The sequence below is a fragment of the Saccopteryx leptura genome, chromosome 6, assembly GCF_036850995.1.
Source record: "Saccopteryx leptura isolate mSacLep1 chromosome 6, mSacLep1_pri_phased_curated, whole genome shotgun sequence".
Lineage (NCBI taxonomy): Eukaryota > Metazoa > Chordata > Mammalia > Chiroptera > Emballonuridae > Saccopteryx > Saccopteryx leptura.
Window position 1 is genome coordinate 191,478,408 of NC_089508.1, and position 25,158 is coordinate 191,503,565.

The 25,158-nt window shown below is 52.9% G+C and overlaps 1 protein-coding gene across 1 annotated transcript in view; it reads left to right on the forward strand.

Annotated features, from left to right (window-relative positions):
• BAIAP2L1 (BAR/IMD domain containing adaptor protein 2 like 1) overlaps window positions 1-25,158 on the forward strand; it is an 81,518-nt gene that overhangs the window by 53,370 nt on the left and 2,990 nt on the right. The window contains exons 4-12 of the mRNA XM_066342315.1: window positions 9,908-9,969; window positions 10,074-10,145; window positions 11,695-11,832; window positions 12,478-12,630; window positions 14,901-15,068; window positions 15,792-15,876; window positions 17,817-18,024; window positions 18,819-18,896; window positions 19,581-19,764. Of these exons, the coding sequence (XP_066198412.1) occupies window positions 9,908-9,969; window positions 10,074-10,145; window positions 11,695-11,832; window positions 12,478-12,630; window positions 14,901-15,068; window positions 15,792-15,876; window positions 17,817-18,024; window positions 18,819-18,896; window positions 19,581-19,764 (1,148 nt within the window). The remainder of the gene's footprint in view (window positions 1-9,907; window positions 9,970-10,073; window positions 10,146-11,694; window positions 11,833-12,477; window positions 12,631-14,900; window positions 15,069-15,791; window positions 15,877-17,816; window positions 18,025-18,818; window positions 18,897-19,580; window positions 19,765-25,158) is intronic.

Consider the following 25,158-nt stretch of genomic DNA (forward strand, 5'->3'; position numbering starts at 1 on the left):
TTAGGCCGTGAGGACTGACTGAGGTCGTCTCCGTACGGCAGGCAGGCAGCACAGCGCTGGGCATGGGAGGAGCAGGTCCCTGCCAGCTGTCGCTCCCTTTCGGGACCCCACAGGGTCGTGCTGGTGCCAGTCTGTCATCTTCCGCTCTGAGGGGGAAGGAGGATGGCGTTTGAACTGGGCGACAGCACAGGGCTACTCTGTTTGTTCTTGGTCTGTGTGTCAGTTGTCAGTGTGGAGTAAGAAATGTAAGCTCTGACCTGTGGTGGTGCAGTGGGTAAAGCATCGACCTAGAACCCTGAGGTCGCCAGTTCGAAACCCGGGCTTGCCTGGTCAAGGCACATATGGGAGTTGATGCTTCCAGCTCCTCCCCACCTTCTCTCTCTGTCTCTCTCTCTCTCTCTCTCTCTCTCCTCTCTCTCTAATAATAAAAATGAATAAATAAAATTTCAAAAAAAGAAATGTAATACTAAAAATGGATACTAAAGCTTGTGGAATCTCCCCTAAATCCACATCAGAAGAGGATCACCCAATGTTTACGTGGGGGGTATGGTCTTAGATCAAAGGAAAAAAATAACTTTTGACTGAAAGTTGGAATCTGTAGCCTTGTTTTGTTCTTAAACTTGTTCAAGTAGAAGGGATTGATTTAAATAAAACAACAAAAGAAACCATAGTTTGGTTGAAAAAGTTCTTCACTTAAAATATGTAAGATGGGCCCTGTCTGGATGGCTAGATTGGTTAGAGCATCGTCCCGAAGCACAGAGGTTGCCGGTTCGGTCCCTGGTCAGGGCACATAGAGGGCCAGACTGATGTTCCTGTGTCTCTCTTCTCTCCTCTCTCAAAAATCAATAAAATAAACATTAAATTTTTTATTAGTACGTAAGATGGTTTTACTCAGTAACACTGAACTGAAACTCGCTTAGGACCCTCTCTCCCTGTGCACTGTCTGCGTCTTGGTGACTTCGGGTCCTCTTTAACATTCATGACGAACTTTTCAAATTCCAAATGTAGCAGTTTTAAGCTTGAATGGAAATGTTAATTAGTGATACCATAAGGAATAACTAGTTACCGGCCTTATTCATTATTAGTATCTCTGCTTTCATTTCTGTTAGTATCAAAATGGTTATATTTTAGCCTTAGTCTACTAATCACTGACAAAGGAAGATGAATTATTAATGTTAACCTACCTCACTTGGTATAATAGCTTGTAGAATTAATCTTTTAGTGCTGTATTTTACATTCAGATGTAAATAAAACAATCACTTGCAATTTCTATAGGGATGTAAAACTGATAAATTATTTCTGTGTGTTATATAATTGATAAATTTGAATAAGTCGGCATTGTCCTTTTAGCTAAGAGTAGTACATCAGAGTCCTGCTTGGGAAGTAATTGTTCTTCATTGCAAATCCTGTACTTGAACTTGAAGGCACTGGCGTACAGCCGGCAGGCTAAATTAGTTTGCTAGTAAGCAAAACTGAAATGGTAATAAACGTTTCATTTGTTCTCCGAATCAATTTGTCATTATTAATGACAGGATCATCACCTGAGCCCTGAGTCTCCGGGCTCCTTGACATGACATTTAGTTACAGTTTCCAGAGAGCACCTCTACTAGGTATCCACCATGGGTATAGAAAGGCTAGATCTCGGTTACTCTACACTTGTGCTCTACCCGGCTGACAAGACTTGATTTGATAATATCCAGAATATTTTATTTTTAAAGCGTTTCTTGCATACAGATTAAGAATTCATATGTCGGCCCTGGCCGGTTGGCTCTGTGGTAGAGCGTCGGCCTGGCGTGCAGGAGTCCCAGGTTCGATTCCCGGCCAGGGCACACAGGAGAGGCACCCATCTGCTTCTCCACCCCTCCCCCTCTCCTTCCTCTCTGTCTCTCTCTTCCCCTCCCGCAGCCGAGGCTCCATTGGAGCAAAGTTTGCCTGGCCGCTGAGGATGGCTCTGTGGCCTCTGCCTCAGGTGCTGGAATGGCTGTGATTGTGGCAGAGTGTCGCCCTAGATGGGCAGGGCATCGCCCCCTGGTGGACATGCCGGGTGGATCCCAGTCAGGCGCATGCGGGAGTCTGTCTGACTGCCTCCCCGTTTCCAACTTAAGAAAAAGAAAAAAAAAAGAATTCATATGTCAGTCACACAGGGTTTGCTGGTTTTCATTCTTCCCTCAAACCTCAAGTCATCCCCTTTCTTAAAGAAAAGAGAGAGTTGACTGTTGCTGTCTGGCTACCTCCTTACGTCACTTCTCTCTGATGGCCAGACTTGCGGAAGAAGTGGTCTAGACGCGCCAGCTTGGTCCTTTCTGCTTCTCCTCTCCCCTCCTCTCCCACTTTGCACAGGAAACCGGGGACTGGAAGGGCTCGGACACTGGGCGTCTGTGTGTGTCCGCTCTTGGCCTGGCTCCCTTGCTCGGACTCGTAATCCTCGCAGCGCGGGCTGCCAAGCCCCCAGTGCTGCACCCACACCGCCTGGTCTCGTAGCCTCTTGTTTGGCAAACTGAACATTTTGTAAACAAAAATGTCACTTGTTTCATTTTTGGTTTTTTGTTTTTTGAATTATCCTGTTTGTGATTCAGGATCCTCTGAGACTGGACCTCTGTGTCAGTAAACCTTGGTTAAGTAAGAGCTGCCAGGAATTTGTTCCCAACGACTCCGAGGCTGGAAACCGCTCCGTGCGGGTGCCGGTCCTGCCTGGGGGCTCGCTTGGCGGGCCCCCGGGTCACGTGGACAGATGCCGGGCGCCCACACGCCAAAGGCTGTCTCACAGAAGCCTCTCTCTTCACCTAAAAATAGCTGTTTCGGTGGGGGAGGGAAAGGATGGCAAAGGGATGACCGGGCATTCAGGTTCAACAGAAGTAACTTGTCCTGTAGCAATTTCTATTGGTAAATATCGTATTTACTACAGCAACAACAAAAATACGATATTTATTACAGAAATAAAATCGGTACTACAAATGTCACCTTTGGAGGGGTCGGGCTTTTGCTGGAGTTTTTTTGAACTGCTGCCCCTGTACTTGATCCTGTTCACTGCGGTTACCCTTTCGTTCATTTGTTCCGTGTATTTATTTACTGACCAGACTTTTAAGACCTGTCATATGCCAGACCGGCACTGGGGGCACACAGGGAACTAAGAATCACATTGAGTTCTTGTCCAGGGATAACTTCCAGAAACATCAAGCACTGCGTGTTTTGTCCCCAGAGCAAGGGGCTGGCTCCTCATTGCTGCCAGTTGCAGATGGCTGCTGGGATGTTTGTTGCTGTTGTTAGTTCACCGTGTTTATTTATTTAGAGCAGTCATCGGTTTATAGAAAATTGAGCAGAGCTTCCCCGGAATTCCCACACACTCTTCTCTCCCTCCAGTCTCCCCTGTTCTTAGTATCTGGCACTGGTGTCATGTATTTGTTATCAGTGAAGAACCAATATCAATACATTATTATCAACTAACATCTGTAGTTTACATTAGGGTTTACTCTTTGTGTTCTGTGAATTGACAGATGTTTAATGACATGCACCTACCATTATATTATAATATCCACTCCCCACCTCCCCCCATGCTTGGCAACTGTCTTGAGAATGTCATTGTCTGTAGTTCTGAGAATGTCATGTTGTAAGTATGTCACCTTTTCGGACTGGCTTCTTTCACTAAGCGTGCACTTAAGTTTCCTCCATGTCTTTTTGTGGCTTCACAGTTCGTTTCTTTTTTACCTCTGAACACTATTCAGTTGCATGGCTATACCATCGTTTGCTTATCCATTCATCTCGGTTGCTTAATTTTGGCAATATGGATAAAACTGCTATAAACATTCTCATACATGTTTTCCTCTGGACATAAGATTTCAGGTGATTCAGGTAATGGTAAGACTGCCTTTGTAAGAAACTGCCAGACTGCCTTGCAGAGTGGGCGCCCCATTTCTCATTCCCACCAGCAATAACTGTGAGTTCCTAGTGCTCCACATCCTAGTCTGCAATTGATGTCGTCTGTTTTATGGAGCTTAGCCGTTCTGATAGGTAAGTACTGACATTTCATAGTTGTTTTCGTTTCCAGTTCCCAATGGCATGTGATGTAGACCCATCTTTTCACATGCTTATTGCCATCTGTATGTCTTTTTTGGTGAGGTAATCTATTCAGATCTTTTGCTCTTTTTTAATTGTTTGCTTTCTTATTGTTTGAGTTTTAAGAGTCCTTTATATATTTTGGGTACAAGTCCTTTATTGGTTGTGTTGTAAATATTTTCTCCCAGTTCATGATTTGTCTGCCGTATATCTTACTCCATTCTCTCCCTTTCAACCGTTCTGTGTCTGTATTTAAGATATCTTGAAAGCAGAATAAAGTTGGGTATTGTTGCTTTTTTAATCCTAATCTTCATCTTTTAATTGGACTGTAATTTATTACATTTTTGCTTTCTATTCTCTTTTGTTCATTTCTTCTCATCCTCTTTTTGCCGCCCCCCCCCCCCGCCCCCCATTAGCTTGGTAGTTTGTTCTTTTAGGTACTGCCCTGGAGGTTTTCAATGTGTGTCCTTTCTTTTTTTTTTTTTAATTTTTATTTTTTTTTATTTTTTACAGAGACAGAGAGTGAGTCAGAGAGAGGGATAGACAGGGACAGACAGACAGGAATGGAGAGAGATGAGAAGCATCAATCATTAGTTTTTCATTGCACGTTGCAACACCTTAGTTGTTCATTGATTGCTTTCTCATATGTGCCTTGACCGTGGGCCTTCAGCAGACTGAGTAACCCCTTGCTGGAGCCAGCGACCCTGGGTTCACGCTGGTGGGCTTTTACTCAAGCCAGATGAGCCCGCGCTTAAGTTGGTGACCTCGGGGTCTCGAACCTGGGTCTTCCGCATCCCAGTCCGATGCTCTATCCACTGCGCCACCGTCTGGTCAGGCGTGTGTCCTTTCTTATCAAGGTCAGGTGTTAGTGGCACTCTGCCTCCACCTCAGACCACGAAGGAACCTTAGAACACCACGTAATCGTAATTCTGTTGTGTGACTCCTGTCTGTCCCACTTGTTTTCATAAGATGGGCTACATCGGGATCCCTGGCAGAATAGCAGTAGTCTGAGCACAGGGCGTTAACTAGACCTGGTGCTGCAGTCGGTTAAGTCAGAGGCCGGACCTCTGGAGGAGTGTTCTGCGGTGCTCCCCTACGACGTGTTTAGGGTGCTCCCCTACGACGTAGTCCGCGGTGCACCCCTACGATGTATCCGCAGTGCTCCCCTATGACGTATTCGCGGTGCTCCCCTACGAAGTATCCGCGGTGCTCCCCTACGACGTAGCCGCGGTGCTCCCCTATGACTTGCTTGGCGTTCTCCCTTCATGCCGCACGTCATTGACTGGTACAGTGTCAACACAGACCAGAGGAGGGCACCTCCGATTCCATCTGGGGACTGAGTTTAAATAGCCACTGGGAGCTATTCTTAGGTGCTGGCAAAGCCTTTTCAAGCTGGGTCATATGTCCGTGACATAGTCTGCCTCTGTACTAATTCCAGGTTGGTGACTCTAATCTGTAGACCACATACGTGTGTCTTTAACATCTCCCATCTGTGTGCAGTTAGCTCTTGTTTCCATTCTCTCTTCTCCTCATCACATTTCTATTGGGGAAGTTGTCAGAAAAGAGTATATCCTCTGACACGTTGGGTCAGTTCTGCTTTAATCCGTACAGTATAACTTCAGGCCGGGTTGACCTCCACCCTGTCATGTTAGTGTCTGATTCTACTTGAAGTGACATGAGGAAGTAGCATGTGGCTCCGTCATGGCACTGCGCTCTCTTGAGACAATAAAAGCATCCTGATTACCCATGATCAGGAAAGAAACACTGATGTCTTTGTGTGCAGCATGTGTTCTGGGGTCCTGGGGTCCATGAGGAGTAGTCTCCGCTCAGTTCCTCTACGTTTATACGTTTATACTGTGAATTAATGAGGAAGTGGGTGATAGATTAATTGTCCAATGACTAAGCTATATCTCAGATGAAAACTATGTGTTTATACCAATAGTCATTTAATTTTCATTTGAATTTAAGTCCACACTGCCTATTATCTGAATATATACCTTTAATACTATATTGTTAAAAATGTTGGGGCCTGACCTGTGTTGGCGCAGTGGATAAAGCGTCAACCTGGAAATGCTGAGGTCGCCGGTTCGAAACCCTGGGTTTGCCTGGTCAAGGCACATACGGGAGTTGATGCTTCCAGCTCCTCCCCCTCTTCTCTCTCTTCTCTCTCTCTCCTTTCTAAAATGAATAAATAAATAAAAAAAAATAAAAAAAATGTTGGACAGATTTGTTCCTAGTTTCTAAAATTAGTTATTATTTATATGACTTTTAGGGGAAAGTTGGTGGCAGATAATTGACTTTTAATTACATCAAGTTCATGATTTTAAAATACATATTTAAGTTCCTGTAATATTGCTATTTAAGAATATAATATGTTCAGATTGAGTCACATTACTGTTCGTACGACGAGTTTCTTCCCAAAATGTTTTTCCCAGGAGGGGAAAAGGGAAATGGTAGATTCAGTACCGACGGCGCTGTGACCTCTGGGACCAGCACGTTAACTCCTGTTGGGGTGTGTATTTAGTTCTGTTCCATTAGAATCTGGGCTCTGCTTTCTCAACTCCACCCATTTTTTTTTTCAAAAAAAAAATTTTTTTACTTAAATGTAATTTATGAAAATTACAGGTCTTTTCATTATGAAATTATGAAAAAGTAGGTTACAGGGCTGAGAGTAAACAATTGTGTGTGATACCAGCTTCAGACATAAAGTGACACGAGGTGTTGAAGAATAAACTTCTGTAGGTTAAACGTAAAGACCGTTTTAATTTTCTGTGTCAAGACACACTTCTGGCAGTTTGCATAGTCACAGCAAGGATGTTTTTTAATCCTTCTTATGGCCAAGGGCTCAGTGGCCGCTGCCAGGAGGTTGGCGTTGTAAGTTCCGGGCGTGGTGCGGGGCAGGAATAACAAGGCCAGGGTCAGGTGGTCTGTCCTGCTGCAGAGTGAACGGGCTTTTCACCGCGCAGCCTGCTGGGAGGAGCTGGGGTGGAAGGGCTGAGAGTGACAGGGTTGGGGTGGGGGGCATGCGGAGGGGGGGCCTCTAGGCCAGAGCACCCAGTTCAGCAGCGCCCACACTGGCACATGCTTCTGAGAGATCCACCTTATTATTAGATGGTCGAAATCAAGCTCATGATGGAAGGAAAACGTGGGAATGCCTTGGTTCTAGCTCTTAACTCACTCTGACAGATTTAAGCAGAAATTTTTAAGTAGATCCAGTTTGCCAAGAATAGAATGCTTGCTTGATCTTCAGATCATTGAAGTGGGCTTTTTGTTGTTTCTCTTCTCCAAGCAGGAGTTCTTTATGGGTCTAAAACAAATGTTCAAGTAACTGAGATGATTTCAATGTCTGAAATGACTAAATGATCTAAAGCAATATTAATGTAATTATATTCTTGGTCAGGCGAGGGCTTCCTTTGTGAAGCACTTTGTTTCATGTTGAACTTTAGGAGAACTTAGTTGTGGGATAAATGAAGTCAGTATTAATGAGGATGGAGAGGGGGTATTTTGATAACTTGGCAAGGGGGCCCGAGTGATGGAGATATGTCTGCCCTCCCTCTCAGTTACCCAGCAGGCTCCTCTGTGAGAGGTTCCCGGAAGCACACCATGCTTCCAGTTATAGGCTATGTTCCTATAACCTTAGAAGGTTATATCTTTAGAGGAGCTTGATTTTTTTTTTTTCCATTGATGGGGGAGAGAAAGAGAAGCATCAACTCATTCCACTTAGTTCTTCCATTTAATTATGCACTCACTAGCCTGACCTGTGGTGGCGCAGTGGATAAAGCGTCGACCTGGAAATGCTGAGGTCGCCGGTTCGAAACCCTGGGCTTGCCTGGTCAAGGCACATATGGGAGTTGATGCTTCCAGCTCCTCCCCCCTTCTCTCTCTCTGTCTCTCCTCTCTCTCTCTTTCTCTGTCTTTCCCTCTCCTCTCTAAAATGAATAAATAAAAAATTTAAAAAAAAAAAGAAAGAAAGAATTATGCACTCACTGCTTCTCCTATGTGCCCCGACCAGGGATCGAACCCATGACGTTAGTTCACCAGGACGACGCTCTGTCCACTGAGCAACCTAGCCAGGGCCTGCCATGATTATTTGAAGCAGCGCTATTCACAGTGGGCTGGCTTCATGCTGAGGAGTTGTTTATCTGGGACACACAGGGAGGGGTCTGGGGGAGTGACAGGTTACATTGCATTTGGAAAGATCCCTGGCATCTGTTAGGAAGAAAGTCCAGAACAGAACGAGCTGGGAGCCAAGAGAAATGACAAGAGCGTAGATGGGGAAGGGGCTCCTTAGAGGTCCGGCTGGCGGGTTCCAGTGTGTTGAAGGTGGGCAGACTGGGGAGAGTCCTCCACCTCTCGTGGAACATAGACTGCCCGTGTCCTTCTCTCCTGGGTGGGGAAGGGCAGGCACGTTGGTTACCCAAGGCAGCAGGATGAGTAAGGGGCATGGTTCTACCCTAGAAGTGGCCCAGACGATGGCAGCACCCGAACAAAGGAAAGAGTCCTTGTCATTGGGTGTCACACCGGCATGACTGGCTGGCAGGCAGCCAAGAGCTGGGGCTGGAAATGAGGGAGAGTTTACTTTTAGATGAGGTGCCTATTAGGACATCCAAGCAGACGTGTCCAGAAAGGGGTTGAATTTCTGAGACTGAAGATGAGGGAGAGATTGGACTAGTCGTTTCAAAGTCAGGTGAATTAAAAGGTCTGGAGGACAGGGCATAGTAGAGTCACCATCTGAGGTGGGAGGTGGCTGGAGTCACCGTCCAATCAGATTCTCTCTCCTTCCTCTTGTCCTGCTGCCCTTGTCGTGTTACCTCTCCCTCAGGTGCAACCTTTGTTTCACCTGAAGAATCCCTTTCCATCTGTCCCCTGGACCGTGGGGTGGTCTGCCCGGCACATTGTGTGGATTGGTATGGTCTGGTGGTTGTCCCGTATGATCCTCTGGTTCTCCCAGTTCTTCGCTATCGGACCTGTTTGGTTCCTGTGGATAAACTGGCAGCAAGAGGTTCTCGTCCACCTTTATCAGAGTTCAGGAGGCAGAGCTTTTTTTTTTTTTTTTTTCTGAAACTGGAAACGGGGAGAGACAGACAGACTCTCGCATGCACCCGACCGACCGGGATCCACCCGGCACGCCCACCAGGGGGCGACGCTCTGCCCACCAGGGGACGTCGCTCTGTCGGGACCAGAGCCACTCTAGCGCCTGGGGCAGAGGCCAAGGAGCCATCCCCAGCGCCCGGGCCATCTTTGCTCCAATGGAGCCTCGGCTGCGGGAGGGGAAGAGAGAGACAGAGAGGAAGGAGAGGGGGAGGGGTGGAGAAGCAGATGGACGCTTCTCCTGTGTGCCCTGGCCGGGAATCGAACCTGGGACTTCTCGGAGGCAGAGCTTTGCTTTGCAGATAAAGTGGTCATCTTGCTGCTTTTTTGGAATAAGGCTCTTTGGTCTTGGAACATTGTCTTCTGTCATGTGAGATGTCCCGAGTATTGGCGTGGTCCCAGGAGACGCGAGGCAGAGAAGTCATTTGTTCCTATAGATCGTAACTGTAATGACCAAGAGAACTTTTTGTAAGCAATTTTAAAAATTAAACCAGGTCAAGTTGGCTCAGGGAATGAGTGAACATAGAACAATGAGTCCTACTATGAAGTTGGCATTCTTTTGATGACTGATGTTGTGGAGTGAGTTTGGTATCAGCTACAACCCTCTGGCATCCACCCCCACTGTGGGGACGCGGTCTGGGTGTCGGGGACGGGACGCTGACAGGCTCTGAGGGCAGCAATGGGCTGGACTTCACTGCTTTACTTTGTCTCTTAACAAAAACCGCAAGGTGGCTTTTCCCCTAACATCTGGTTTTGTTCCCAGGCCATGTCCTCATAGAGATTTCAAGTACCCACCAGAAACTTGATGAGAGTTTTAAAGAAAATGTATGTGAACTCTTTTTATATTTACAAGATGTGTTTATTTTTAAATTTTATTTCACTTAAAGTCTCAACTCTGGTATTAGTTTTTTATCATCTGTTGTTAACAGTTCAAAACATTCCATAAAGAGATTATACAAGAGCTGGAGAAGAAGACAGAACTTGATGTGAAATACATGAACGTGAGTACCTGGTTCTGTCCTGCCTCCGTGGGTGGGGCTGGGGGGCGGGGCAAGGGGCTGTGCTGGCCTGGTCTTGCCTGGTGCTGAGCCCGAAGGGACCTTCCCCACGGTGTGAGCAGATACGGATGGAACTTGGTGTTGAGTGTGGACACAGATGCACATGGCTAACAAGGTCCCCTGGGGTTGAGTGGGCTTGTTTTTGCTAACACTTGGGATCTTTATTGAAAAACATAGAACAAATATTGGAAGGAATCAGACCACTTCTGGAAAGCATTGCTCTCAGAGAACACACGCACGTTGGTGGCATCTGAGCCTGTATTGGGCAGCTGTTGCACACGATGGGGGGAGGGGCTTGGGAGGACACCGTCTGGGGCTCGAGGTCTGGCTGTCAGAGACCGCTCCAGCTGGGTCTCCTGCTGCCGCCTGGCACTGTCAGTTCCAGCGGTTTTCTCCTGCCACCTGCCCCTTGCCCCAGCACACAGGGCTCTTGCCAGCCCCCCCCCCCCCAGTGCCACCCAGGGCCCCCTTTCCTCTCGGGAGGCCGCCCGGTGGCAGTAAGCCACGCCCCGCATGCGCATGCGCTGTGTACCTGGAGGAAGGCTGCAGGACCGCCTGTCACTACTGCGGGCAGTGATGCCAGGCATTTGACACGCACCGTCAGATCTGTGTCCTTACGGAAACTGTCGTGGAGGTGTCGTGTTATCCTCCCTGTAGAGAGTAGAGGGCAAAGATGGACCTCAGGGGAATTAGTGATTGCTGAGGTCACATGGGAAGTGAGGGAAGAACCCATATTGTAACCCAGGTCTCTTAGGCTCCAAAAAACGGTTGCACAGCACCCAGATAACCAGAAGTGGTTGTACCTACTCATTTTCTGTCTTGAAATGGTAAGTCATAAAACAGGAATATGAGATTTGATATTGTCGGTTTATTCACCAAAGCACTTACCACCCAATGTCCAAGCGCCTTTGAGGCCAGAAGAAAAAAGAGAAGGAAAGGCGTTGTTGTCCTCTGGGAGCTGCCCTTCTGGGCAGGAGCCCGCCGTGGGACCAGAACTGTAGGACAGAGCAGCGCGCCTGAGAGATGAAGGGAGGGGGGTGTGAGGCGGGGTGTGCGGGGCTGCGCCTGGTGAGGGGGTGTGGGGTGTGAGGCGGGGTGTGCGGGGCTGCGCCTGGTGAGGGGGTGTGGGGTGTGAGGCGGGTTGTGTAGATCCTGCCAGGTGAGGGGCGGGGTAGGCAGGGTGTGCAGGGGCCGTGCCAGGTGAGGGCGGGGGATGCAGGGTGTGCAGGGGCCACGCCAGGTGAGGGCGGGGGATGCAGGGTGTGCAGGGGCCACGCCAGGTGAGGGCGGGGGATGCAGGGTGTGCAGGGGCCGTGCCAGGTGATGGGTGGGGTGAGGTGCGGGGGATCACGCCAGATGACGGGGGTGGGGAGGGTGAAGGGGTGAAGAGTGGGGGTGCGTGCCAGCCACGCCCAGTGGAAATGTAACACACCTCTGCCTGGGGGTTCCTATCGGCCGCTGCAGTGAAGTGAGTGCAACATTTAACTTGCAGGCCACTCTGAAAAGATACCAAACAGAGCACAGGAATAAGTTAGATTCTTTGGAGAAATCTCAAGCCGAACTGAAGAAGATCAGAAGGAAAAGTCAAGGAGGACGCAATGCACTCAAATACGAACACAAAGAAATTGAGGTGAGCTCTTCGCCGACTTGGTTTTGTCGCTGATGGTCTGTGCCGTCTACCGGGAAGCAGGCCCCTCAGTCAGCCCCTCTGTATCCACTTAGTGCTGGGCTGCCCCTGAAGCTAGAAATAAGCATTTTGACCTAGTCTGAGCTGCTGCAGTTTCCCAGAGGTAAGGAGAATCAGTCCGTGTCCTCCTGAAAACAGGCATTTTCTCCTCACTCGGGGAGGAAGCCTGGGTGTCCCCACGTTGCAGCTAGAGAAATGGGGCTCCGGGTCAGTCATACGGTTGACACTTGGAGCTGGGGTTTGAACTCGAAGTTTCCGGTTTCCAAGCCCACAGCTTTCCAGTAGAACACGATCTTACCCGAGGACCAAGTAGTAGTTTGTGCAGATTGCCCAGTGGAATGTAAGGCCTCTGGCGTTACAGAGCGGCCCCATAAACCCCATGTGTGAGTCAGGGTTCCTAACGAGAAGGATGCTGCCTGCTTAGGTCAGGTTACACCTTTGTTATTTCTGTCTAATGTTTATCTGCGCTTAGTCGTGGCTCCTCTGTCAAAATAAACCAACTTTACAGGTGGGAGGAGATAAATGTCAGGCTGTGTAGCTGTTTGATTCCTCACGTCACACTTGTGTAATTATTATCTCTTTTCCTAGTACATAGAAACCGTTACTTCTCGCCAGAGTGAGATTCAGAAATTCATTGCGGATGGCTGCAAAGAAGCGCTGCTGGAGGAGAAGAGGCGCTTCTGCTTCCTAGTGGACAAGCACTGCAGCGTGGCCGGCCTGCTGCAGCGCCACCACGTGCAGGTGGGCGCGGCCGCGTGCCTCGGGGTCCTGTTGTCTGGGCGCCCTTGCGATGGCCCCGCCCCCGCCCCGCTCCCCCCCCCCCCCCCCCCCCCCCCCCCCCCGCACGCCCCAGCGGGAAGATTTCAAACACATAGTATCTGGCCAGCTTGAACACGTAAACTTTTAGAAATGTAGATGAAATGTCAAATGGCAGCTTTTATCATATTTAATTAGTTTAGAATACATCCATTTTGAAAATCTTTCAGAAAATAGCATTGAATGATTGAGAAAGGGCACTTTTTCCCTCTTCTCCCCCGGGAGTCTGCTCTTCTCCGGCTCTCCGGAACGCGCCTTGGGCTTAGGCTTTGTGAGAAGCACAGAGTGAGTGTCCCCCCAGAGGTCTGAGGTGCTTGCTCCCCTTGAGGGTCCCTGTCTGTGGTGTCACTGGAAACTGTGTCCAGGCCACAAACCCCAGCTGTCACGGCTTCGGGACAGCTGGCCGGAGCTTCCGGTCTGCCTCTTCAAGGTGGCCACAGTCTCGCAGCTGGGCACCTGGCTTCACTGCCCTCCTTCAGCTTGTGTGGCCGTGAGCTCCCGTCCCCAGAAACCTCTACCAAACGGGCTAAGTTTCCATTCCTCCCTTTGAAGAAATAAGTTTGTTAGGCTGATGTAAACACCCGGAAGCAGCCCTAATGGACGTAGATTATTCATTGTTATTCATCACAATGTGTGTGGACAGTGCTCTGTGATCCCGGATGCTGTGTGAGAGCCTGAGTATAAGGCAGCTTCCTGGCCTTGTACGTATGCTGTTACGTAATCTATCAAGATTTTTGCAACTTTGAAGAATATTCTGCCACCACATTACCTAGATCTAAACTTGTTATAGGAAAGACTGCTGTCAGAGGCGACCCCTTTTGTCGGAAGCGTGGGTGTGCTGGTTGCTGTGGTGAGGGTGTCTGCTGGGGGGGTGTCGGCCTTTTGTCGGAAGTGCGGGTGTGCTGGTTGCAGTGGTGAGGGTGTCTGCTGGGGGGGTGTCGGCCTTTTGTCGGAAGTGCGGGTGTGCTGGTTGCAGTGGTGAGGGTGTCTGCTGGGGGGGTGTCGGCCTTTTGTCGGAAGTGCGGGTGTGCTGGTTGCCGTGGTGAGGGTGTCTGCTGGGGGGGTGTCGGCCTTTTGTCGGAAAGTGCGGGTGTGCTGGTTGCCGTGGTGAGGGTGTCCCGCTGGGGGGTGTAGGAGGAGCCCTGAAGCCTTGTCCTCTGGCGACACCCTGTCGGCACTGGAGCGCCCACCTTGTCGTGAGGCAGCCTGGCCGATTCCCCAAGAGCCCCAGCTGTTGGCAGTCTTTTCTCCCACGGAGCCCTGGGCCCCACTGAGGCTTTGTAGAGTGGTACAAACCAAATCTGCGTCTTTCTGTACTCAAGTCTGAAAATCCCATTGTGCCTCCTCTTACCTCTGCTGACACACCCTAGCCCTTCCAGTGGCTCCTGGGTAGAGCAGGCCAAGCACTGGGGGTGTCGGGGTGACAGGCAGGACTGAAAGGGTTTAGGGGAGGCGCTTTGCCCTTGCTTCGGATTTCCATCAACACCCCCAGCCCACACCTGATGAACACAGAACGGTGTGGTTGCTATGGAAACAGCTTCAGGAAAGGCTCCCTACTTCCCTTTCCCAACCAGATGGCTGCCTTGGAAACCAGGGTGCCCTGAAAGGCATTTGGGGAACCCCCAGTGGTGAGGAGCAGCGCCTCTGCTGCCAGGGCATGGGACACAGCCCAGCCCCTCTGCAGAGCCCGGGGGTGCCAGCCCGGAGGACCAGAGCGTCCCCTCGGCTCGGCTAGTCCCTCGGTCCCAGCACAGGTCTGAGTCACTGCCCGAACACGTCAGCCCAGTCCTCCTGCGTCTGAGTCCGCCCCCGCCCTGTGGCCCCGTGGAGGCGCCTCTTACAGGAGTGGGAGGGAGCAGGTGCTGGCTGGCATTTCTTGGGCCCCAGGGAAAGCAGTGGTTAATACAGATTGCTCCGCCCTTCCTTTTTAGTTTTTGAACTTGTTCTTAATCATTGACTATCCTTGTATTAGTCATAAACTCTATTCACACAGAGGAAGAGGATAAATGCTTCTAGAACAGAAGCCTGCATCCTTCTCAGCAAATAGCAGATACTCCGAGATGCTTAAACTGCTCACTGAACTTAACTCCAGTCCTTCTGGTGATACGTGATCAGTGATACTATTTGATGGCATTTTTGTCAGCTCTTTAAACAGTATGCATTTGTCTTCAGTTTTGTTTCCTTTGGATTTACAGTCTGCAGAATTACTCAATTCCAAACTGCCCAGGTGGCAGAAAACTTGTTGCGATGCCACCAAAGTACCAGAGGAAATCATCAACATGATAGAAGAAATAAAGACCCCTCTCCCCACCCCAGCCTCCTGGACGCCGCAGCCTTCCCCAATGACCGAGAGAAGCAATGTGGTAGGAGCCGGTTATCTGAGGTTTCAGTTGTGTATTTACAATACGATCTGCGTGCCGGGCCAAGGCTGCCTTTGTTAGTGGGAGCCACGGTCCCCCTGTATTCGCAGGCCAGCTCTCCTCACTTAGTGCAGTCGGGATTAGCTGTGCAGATGCTTCCTACTATGTGCAGCTCTGTCCTCTTTTGTTTTAGAAACTTTATTGTTACTGTTCTGAATTGTAATGATTCCAGCTTCCCAAGTTTAACCTCAGTGAAGGACATAACAGGTGTCTTAGAGAATAGATTTGCAGAACTCTGATCATATAAGGCACTTCAGGGGGGGAAAAAGTCACCAAAATAGTGGGTCTGAGCGGTTTGCTCTTCTGTGAACCTGAGCGTTAGTACGCTCCACGCTTTTAGGTGGAGATACTAAAAGCCGTAGAAACAGACATCAGTGGTTGCCAGGGGGCGAGAGGGTGGGGGAGTCACTGCTTTGTTTTTTAAAGATAACTGCTTTAAAAAAAAAAAAGACAAAAATGGGGGAAAAAGTGGTATTCTTAAAATAATTCAGAACGGGTACAGCCCTCCAGTCACTAAGAGAACCTGGGGGAAAGGGGCGGTGAAAGCCTGTACCGCAGACGGTCCGGGGAGCTGTGATCCCGCTGCTGTCTCGTGCTCATACTAGGCTGATGGGGACCGCACGGGCTGGGAAAGGTCGTGACCCTCCATCTACATGTTCCCCCAAGGTGCCCCCAGCGCCGTCAGCCAGAGCGAACACCAGCCCTTTGATCGATATGTTTAATAACCCAGCAACAGTTGCACAGAATTCAGGTAAGACATTCCTTTTAAAATAACTTGAAAATTTTTAAATATTTTAGATACATGTATCGAGAGGTAGAGATAAATGCACGTGTGTGTGTGTGGCTCACGTCATGTGTGTGGCACGCGTCCGGCATTGGCGTGGGCAGGCTCAGACCCCAGAGCCAATGAAGGTCAGCGTTTATGGTAAAACTCTGAGACGTTGTGCCAGTGACGCGCTTCTGACACATACTCATTCTCTGTACTGATGGGTGTGTACAGGAGGAAGTAGTCTATTGAAAGGTGTTATTTTAAAAATAGAACATAATGTGCAGAGAGCCTCCCACTGTGTCCCGTATTTGGTGTCAATTGTAAATAAAGTGTCTTTTTTTTTTCTTCAATATAACAAGTTGTAAAAGTTCAGGTGACAAAATTACGGTTATTAATCTTACTAGTTGGCTCAGTTTGAATTGCAATCAGTGACTTTCATCTTCTCGAACAGCGGCACATTGTGCTTTCTGGCAGCGTAAGTTGTAACTGCTTAAGTTTCTGAACTCCGTTGATTATATTTCAATGTATTGAGACCAGTTATTTTTTTTTTTATTTTTTTTTTTTCATTTTTCTGAAGCTGGAAACAGGGAGAGACAGACAGACTCCCACATGCGCCCGACCGGGATCCACCCGGCACGCCCACCATGGGGCGACGCTCTGCCCACCAGGGGGCGATGCTCTGCCCATCCTGGGCGTTGCCATGTTGCAACCAGAGCCACTCTAGCGCCTGAGGCAGAGGCCACAGAGCCATCCCCAGCGCCCGGGCCATCTTTTGCTCCAATGGAGCCTTGGCTGCAGGAGGGGAAGAGAGAGACAGAGAGGAAAGCGCGGCAGAGGGGTGGAGAAGCAAATGGGCGCTTCTCCTGTGTGCCCTGGCCGGGAATCGAACCCGGGTCCTCCGCACGCTAGGCCGACGCTCTACCGCTGAGCCAACCGGCCAGGGCCGAGACCAGTTATTGTTTGCAGACATTTCAAAGGGTTTGGTCAGACTAAGCTCTGCCTACAGCAGAGTCCCTGGCACCCGGGACCCTGGGGACTGTCTTGGTGGCCAGCCTGTCTCCATCTGCGGTGTCTCCCAGGGCCCTGCGTGTGAAAGCCATGGCATCTGAGCTTGTGCTGGAGACCCCGAGTCACCCACATGCAGCTGTTGGGGGAGAGAGACTGCTGAGTGGCAGCTGGGAAGATAATCTGTAGTCATTTGCCTTTGAAGGAAGGACTACAAGTTACTTGCAACATAAAGTTAAAATAGATAATGTTGCACGCATCCCAGTCACTCACATGATTCTTTTCGGTAAAAGCGAAATAAAACACTGGTGGATTCGGCACCGCTCAGGTAACTAGAGAGCAGTGCGAGAAAGCAGGTTATGTTGTCAGTAAGACTGCAGGAAGGAGGCAGAAGGAGATCTTTTGCTGTAAATACTAGGTTTGCAAAATCGGACCGGAATCAAGTAGCTCCGTGCCAGTTTCTGTGGGAGCGGCAGGTGTCAGTCAGTATTTGAATGGAGACACAGTGCAAAACAGAACGGAGCGCCTCACACACTGGCCGGGGTGCCAGGCCGCCTGCTGCGGGTGCCCGGCTCTGCCCCGTGCCGGCAGCCCGCGGAGGCTTGAGAGCGTGGGCCGGTCACTGGGGTCTCCATGCAGGTGCCCGTGCTCACGGCAGCGCTCCCAGCTGCCTGCTGCTTTTTGTGGCCCGGGTCGGGTGGGCCCCCGCCTGCGGTTTGTGGGGGAGGGTCCCCTGAGCGTCCTGCGAGGCCGAGTGCGGGTGGCGCTTGCAGCCCCTGTGTGACCTCTCGCGGAAGGATCCCCGGGGGAGGCCCCGGGCCGGGCTCCGCCTGTGCTCTGTGCAGTCCCTGCCCGGCTGGGCTGGGCTGGGCTGTCACTCAATAGAGAGCCGTCCCTGCCACGTTCGTTTCCGGCAGCTGCTTCGGAGGACCCCAGTCTGCAGCGGTCAGTTTCTGTCGCCACTGGACTGAACATGATGAAGAAGCAGAAGGTGAGAACCATCTTCCCACACACGGCCGGCACCAACCAGACCCTGCTGAGCTTCGCGCAGGGCGACATCCTCACCGTGCTCATCGCCGAGGACAAGGACGGCTGGCTCTACGGGGAGAACGACGCCACCAGAGCGTGAGTCTCAGGCGGCCGCGTCCCGGTCCGTCTGTCTGTCCCAGGCTGTCCCCGGCACGTGCGCGAGTATAGGGAAGGCTGGTGCACGAACAGAGCATCAGATCCTGAGGTCGCCTCGGAAAGGAGGTTAACTGTCCTCTGATGTTTCGTTTTATTCTTTTAACTTGAACCCGCAACCGCGGCAGCCTGGGATGACGCTCTATCCACTGACACCAGACAGGGCCAATTTTGATTTTTGTTTGTTTGTTTAAAAAAAAAAAAGTGAATGTCTGACCTATGGTGGCACAATGGATAAAGCGCCACCTGGAATGCTGAGGTCACCGGTCAGAAGCCAAAGCTTGCCGGGTCAACGCAGATACGATAAGCAACTACAAGTTGATGCTTCCCACTACCACCCCCTTTCCTCTCTCTCCTCCCTAAAATCAGTACCTAAATCTTTTTACCAATCAGTAAATAAAAGGTGGCTGATTTCTCCAGGATGTTCTGCAGATCAGATGTACTTTGGGACGTAGCATGTAGTTTAAATGCATCCTGAATTCAACCATGACTGTGTGCACAGTATGTTAAATTGATTTTCTGTGTAGATTATTCATCTATTAAATAAGACCAATACAGAGGGCAAACGATAAAGGGAATCCAAATAAAATTAACACTATATATATTGATAAAATACACATTGTGTCACGTGGTGAAAATGGACCCGTCAGCCCCTGGGTTGTCCTGGGTGTGTGTACTGTTCACTGGTCTGCGGCTGATGGCACACCCAGCTCTTGTTTCTCGCCCCTCACGCGTAGGAGGGGCTGGTTCCCGTCCTCCTACACGAAGCCGCTGGAAGAAAACGCGGAGGAGACAGTGAGAGCGCCCTCGCCGAGGTAGGCCCGGACTGTGGCTCGCGTTGCCCAGCAACAGGAAGCTCAGCCTGCTGTTCTCAGGACCCTTTCTGTGTCTGTGGGAAAGCCCTGATCACGGGACCAAGCGGGAGGCTGCCACTCCTCTCTCACTCCTAGAGATTCTGTCCCACGGGCTTCACTGAGGCCACGGGGAAGTCACACCCCAGACCCACCGGCCAGCCCTCGGGAGGCCCCACAACCCACGTGGCCTCCAGGCCCACCTTTCCCTCAGGGCCATACAGCCTGTGACCCTGGGGACACGCTGCTGACACGCCTTCGGGGTTTCCTGGCCTGGCCCTCTGTTTTCTTCTGCCTCCCCAGCCTCCCCCTCGAGCTCCTTATGGGCCCCTCCTGCCAGCCGTTGGCACACAGCTGTTCCCGGGTCCCTCGTCAGTCCTTCCCTCCCTCTGCTTCCCGGGCCGGCCGGCCTGCTCCGTGCTTTGAACTACATGGGCGGGTAGAGCCCCCTGAGCACCTCTGCCTGATAGCCCCTAAATCTGGGCCCCCCTCCAGATGGTAACTGTCACACGGTGTGTGTGCTGTAACCTCCGCCCTCACTCACCCTTCCGGGCTCAGTCTGCCGTAGTTGTGATCGGGAGGTGTGCTGGGTCTCTGTGTCCGGCGGCGGGATCCGCCCTGACTGTGTCCTCTGGTCTGGGCTGGCAGCCCCGCCCCAGTGAGGAGCGTGAGCACGGTGGACTTGTCCGAGAAGGTGTCCGCGGCCGTGGCCATCCCGCCGCCGGACTACCTGGAGTGCCTGTCCGCAAGAACAGCTGCGGAGAAGGGAGATGTTTCCAGGGCTACTTCCACCTTCAAAGCCCCAGTGTCCGGGCCGGAAACCACACCTCCTGTGAGTAGAGCCAATGTCCCGTGGACCCAGGTCCCGTGTAGGGGTCTGGGGGCGTGGTCGTTCCCGCCGGAGCGTGGAGGCGGGGTTTCTGCTGCTCCCGGAGACCCCCTTCACTGGCATACGGCCCTGCCACTCCCCGCTCCGGACCCCCGGCTTCTGCCTGACCCATCAGCCGCCACTGACGCTCAGCAGGTGCCCGGTTTGCCAGCTTGTATCAGGCCTTACTCTTGCCTCGCTTGTGGTCATGGCTGCAATCCCTTCGTCGCGTAAGTCACCTTTTTCTGCACTTTCTAAAATGTCCCTGTTACTCTCTGAAGGAAGGTTTAAGGTTAAACGTGGTGACCTCACATCTGCATGTTGAAGAAGTGTTTGCTTGGTGCCGCGTGCTGTGTGGGCATCACATGTGTGTCAGCTCTCATCCTGAGCGGCCCTGTAAGCGCGTCAGGGGACAGCTGTCATTCCTTTGACAGCGGTGTCTGAGTGCCAGGCCTGGGCGGGCTCCAGATGTTGTGAACAGAGGGCCACATGCCAGCAGCACCCCTGCAGCCGGGAGTCAGTCCCTCAGCCCTGAGACAGGGGGGCGTGCTACAGCAGAGGCTTTCTGAGAGGGTGACCCTGTAGCTGACGCCTGCATGGCAGGGAGCCCCCCGACAGGTCAAGAAGACGAGCTTCCAGACGGAAGGAATAGATTTAACACTCCCGAGCAGGGCACGTGCTGGGTGCTTTTTGCGATGTACACTGCACAGTAGAGGCGGCAGCTCGGAGGCGAGGGTGGCTCAGGGCAGACTGGGGGCGCCCGCCTGACAGTGCCCGTTTGCTTGGCGGGGGGGGGGGGGCGGGGCGGGGAGGGTGGCTAAGGGCAGACTGGGGGGCGCCCGCCTGACAGTGCCCGTGTGCTTGGCGGGGGAGTGCGGGGCGGGGAGGGTGGCTAAGGGCAGACTGGGGGCGCCCGCCTGACAGTGCCCGTGTGCTTGGCGGGGGAGTGCGGGGCGGGGAGGGTGGCTAAGGGCAGACTGGGGGCGCCCGCCTGACAGTGCCCGTGTGCTTGGCGGGGGGGGGCGGGGCGGGGAGGGTGGCTCAGGGCAGACGGGGGGCGCCCGCCTGACAGTGCCCGTGTGCTTGGCGGGGAGTGCGGGGCGGGCAGACTTAGTGCTGAGCAAGTGTGAGGACAAACACCGGTCAGGTCGGCGTTCTGAAGGGTAAGGAAGGGAGCCTGCTTGCGGGGCTGAGGCCAAGGGCTCATTTACAGTTGGGGGTCAAGGCCCTGGCCAGTTAGCTCAGTGGTAGAGTGTCGGCCTGGCGTGCGGGAGTCCCGGGTTCGATCCCCAGCCAGGGCACACAGGAGAAGCGCCCATCTGCTTCTCCACCCCTCCCCCTCTCCTTCCTCTCTGTCTCTCTCTTCCCCTCCCGCAGCCAAGGCTCCATTGAAGCAAAGTTGGCCAGGGCGCTGAGGATGGCTCTGTGGCCTCTGCCTCAGGTGCTGGAATGGCTCTGATTGCGGCAGAGCGTCGCCCCCTGGTGGGCGTGCTGGGTGGATCCCGGTCCGGCACATGCGGAAGTCTGTCTGACTGCCTCCCCGTTTCCAGCTTCAGAAAAATATAGTTGGGGGTCAAGATCTAACAGGAAGCCAGCCCATGCGCTGGTGCCCCGGCCTGGTGCAGCTGCTCTGCTAGAGCTCAGGGGTCAGGGAGGGGGTGGAGGTCAGGGGGCAGGTGGCCACCGCACCCAGCCTGCCAGCCTTCCTCCGGAAACACGCCCAGGGCACCGTCCGAAGTCCAGTTGGTGTGGTAACTGCGTTTTGTTTCGGTTGTGGTGTGGCCCTCTCTGCAGAGCATGTGGTAGCCATCACCCTGCTTCTCATGGGGGGGGGGGGCCTGACCTGTGGTGGCGCAGTGGATAAAGCATCGACCTGGAATGCTGAGGTCGCTGGTTCGAAACCCTGGGCCTACCTGGTCAAGGCACATATGGGAATTGATGCTTCCAGCTCCTCCCCTCTTCTCTCTCTTTCTCTCTCTCTCTCTACTCCTTCTCTCCTCTCTAAAATGAATAAAGTCTTAAAATAAATAAATAAAAATTCATGGGGGGAGCTGCACAGCTCTGTCCTCACTGTCACCACTACTGGTAGTCTTGGTTCATCTGTGAGCGCTGCACAGGGGGACTCTCGGAGCAGGAGCCGTCCTAAAAACGTGGCCTGTTTCCACGTGAGCTAGCACATGTGATCACTACGAGTCAGCAGGAGGTCCAGGCTGCTGCAGGGAGGACAGACCAGTTCTCCAACGAGATCACCCGGGGGAAGGTGAACCGTGTCTTTCATAGCCTCAGGCAGCAGCAGCGGGAGGCACCCAGTCTCCTGCATGGCAGGGAGCAGGAGTGACAGCAAGGGCTTCTTCACAAATGACATTGGAGAATTATGGGTCAGACAGAAATGTCCCAGAACTGCCCCGTCCAGGACAGGAGCCACTGAGCACAGGGGCAGCTGAGCACCGGAAAAGTCAGTAGTGCAACTGAGGGGCGGCATTTTTATTTGGTATTTCTTGTGAGAGAGATGGGGAGCGTGATGAGAAGCATGGACTCATAGTTGTATCACTTTAGTTGTTCCTTGATCACTTCTCATACGTGCCCTGCCTGGGGGGCTCCTGCCAAGCCAGTGACCCTTTGCTCAAACAAGTGACCATGGGATCATGTCGATCCCATGCTCAAGCCAGCGACCTCAGGGTTTTGAACCTGGGACCTCAGTGTCCCAGGTCAACGTTCTCTCCACTGTGCCATTACTGGTCAGGCCAGAATTTTTCATTTTAAATTTGTTTAAGTGTAATCTGGTCATACAGCTAGTGGTTGCCATGAGTTAGGTGTAGATCACACAAACGAGAGCAGTGTTCCATTGAAAAACCGGATTCAGAGCAAGGTGGCCGGGAAGTACAGACCGCGCGGGAACCCTGCCCAGGAGCCCTCGAGGGCGGGGGACACAGCCCTGGAATTTTGTATCTCAAAAGTTCTTCCACCCAACGGGACTGATCGTTTCTTTCCTAAACTGAAATGTTTAAACCAGCTGATGATGTTGGCGAAAAGTATGCTCTCTCTCAGCCAAATGCAGGGAGTCCTGGGAGCCAGCAAAGTATTTTTACGTGTCGCTTTTACATATAAGCAACTGTCAGTTACTCTCAGTTACACATTGTTTTGTTTAGACAGCAGGTCATTTAGACTTCAGTACACTAAACACCCCATACCGTGGGATGGAGCATTCCTAAACCCACCAGCCTAGCCAGCGCTCCCAGCTGCCCTGTGACCTGGGACAGTCTTCTCCCTCCGGGCCTGAAGCACGTTGTTCTCTGTATGCTGTGTAAAATGATCAGATAACGGGGCTCTGAAAGGCTGTTGAACAACTAAGCCCTCCTTCGTTTCAAAGCGTGCCTGTGCTGAGCCGGACGGGCGAAGTTCTGCCTGCGTGCGGGCCCTGTGAGCCGCCTCGTTTGTGTCTACTCTGCTCCGTGAAGTGGGCACCTTGGTCTCAGAAAGAGCCTGTGACCCAGCCAGGGCAGTCGGCTTTTCTCTGGCTGGGCGTCTGTCCTCAGTTTAAGAAGGTCAGAGGTTCTGAACTGGGAGGTGAGTCCAGCCCACAGCTGGGAACTGGCATCTGCGGTCATGTTTAGAACGAGCGTTCGGGCTGCTCCTGTTGCAGATAACAGCTGACCTCTGGCCAGCTGCAGAGAGGAGGAGGCAGCAGTCCAGGGAGGACCGGCAGCAAGCATGCTCTCAGGGCCGACTCGGCACCAGCCCGGCCCTCTGCAGAGTGGGGGCCCACCTCACCCTGACTGGGGGCCGTAGAGGTCCCTCTTCCTGAGTGTCTGCCTGCCCCCTGGGGAGTGGGCTGTGCTGGGTGATCTGAGCTGACCGGGACCTGTAAGCTGGGACCAGCTGGTACCCTTCAAGGCCGGTGGGCCTGTGATGGGCCCCCATGCAGAAACCTGGGTGGAATAGAGATACCGTGTGAGTCAGCAACTCGGGCTGAGGGGGTGGGGGTAGGGGAAACCACAAGGTGTCCTTCATTCTGCCTGTCCCTGCTTGGCCACCGTCAGCGGCTGTGGGTGGTCTTGCTGTGTGGTGCCAAGGCCTTCACTGTCCTTACTGTCCCATGAGTGGCCCGTCCCACTCTCCTAACAACATGCCTGGTCTCCATCGGCACCTGGTTTTGTGCCCTGGTGATCTCTTGTGGGGACACAGAACGTGTACCAGGCCGTGCCCACGTCCGCAGGTGTGGGCCCAGCCAGAGGGCCCAGCACCTCCAAGCCTTGCTTTGTCAAATGTGAGCACGTGCAAGCGAGGACTGGGAGCGAGGACCTGGGGGCGTGCACGCGGGGGCGAGGACGCGGGGGCGAGCACACGGGGGTGAGGACGTGGGGGCGAGGATGTGGGAGCGAGCACGTGCAGGCGAGGATGTGGGGGCAAGGACGCGGGAGGAGGACGTGGGAGCGAGCACGTGCAGGCGAGGATGTGGGGGCAAGGACGCGGGGGCGAGGATGTGGGAGCGAGCACGTGCAGGCGAGGATGTGGGGGGAGGACCTGGGGGCGAGGATGTGGGGGGAGGACCTGGGAGCGAGCACGTGCAGGTGAGGATGTGGGGGGAGGACGTGGGGCGAGGACGCGGGGGCGAGGATGTGGGAGCGAGCACGTGCGGGCGAGGATGTGGGAGCGAGCACGTGCGGGCGAGGATGTGGGGGCGAGGACGCGGGGGCGAGGATGTGGGAGCGAGCACGTGCAGGCGAGGATGTGGGGGCGAGGACGCGGGGGCGAGGATGTGGGAGCGAGCACGTGCAGGCGAGGATGTGGGGGCGTGCACGCGGGGGCGAGGACGCGGGGGCGAGCACACGGGGGTGAGGACGTGGGGGGAGGACGCGGGGGCGAGGATGTGGGAGCGCGCACGTGCAGGCGAGGATGTGGGGGCGAGCACGTGCAGGCGAGGACGTCAGGCGAGCACCTGCGCTGCCCGCTGGGGGAAGGCCTGTGGCGTGTGCAGGATCGGTTTTCCTGCCCACTGGCTGCGCGGCCTTGAGCAGCAGCTCCACTGGTGTGGCTGAGGCACGTGCTGTGGGGACAGGGACGAGCGGTGGCTCCTGGACCCAGCAGGAGGCATACGGAGCCAGCTAGGTCCAGGGACAGAGCACCAGGAAGGACCTATGGAAAGAAACCCTTCCTGCTGGTCACGGCAGCTTTCGCCAGACAACGGAGGGTGAGACCAGATCAGGGGGTGCAGAAACCAGGACACCCCGAACCCTGCTGACGGCCTGAGGGACACTGTTGGGGGGGGGCTCAGACCAGAACTTGAGGCAGCAGATGGGCCGGGTGTCCCTCCGAGGGCTCCCTGAGTCAGCTGGGAGCAGGCGGGTTGGGCTGTGC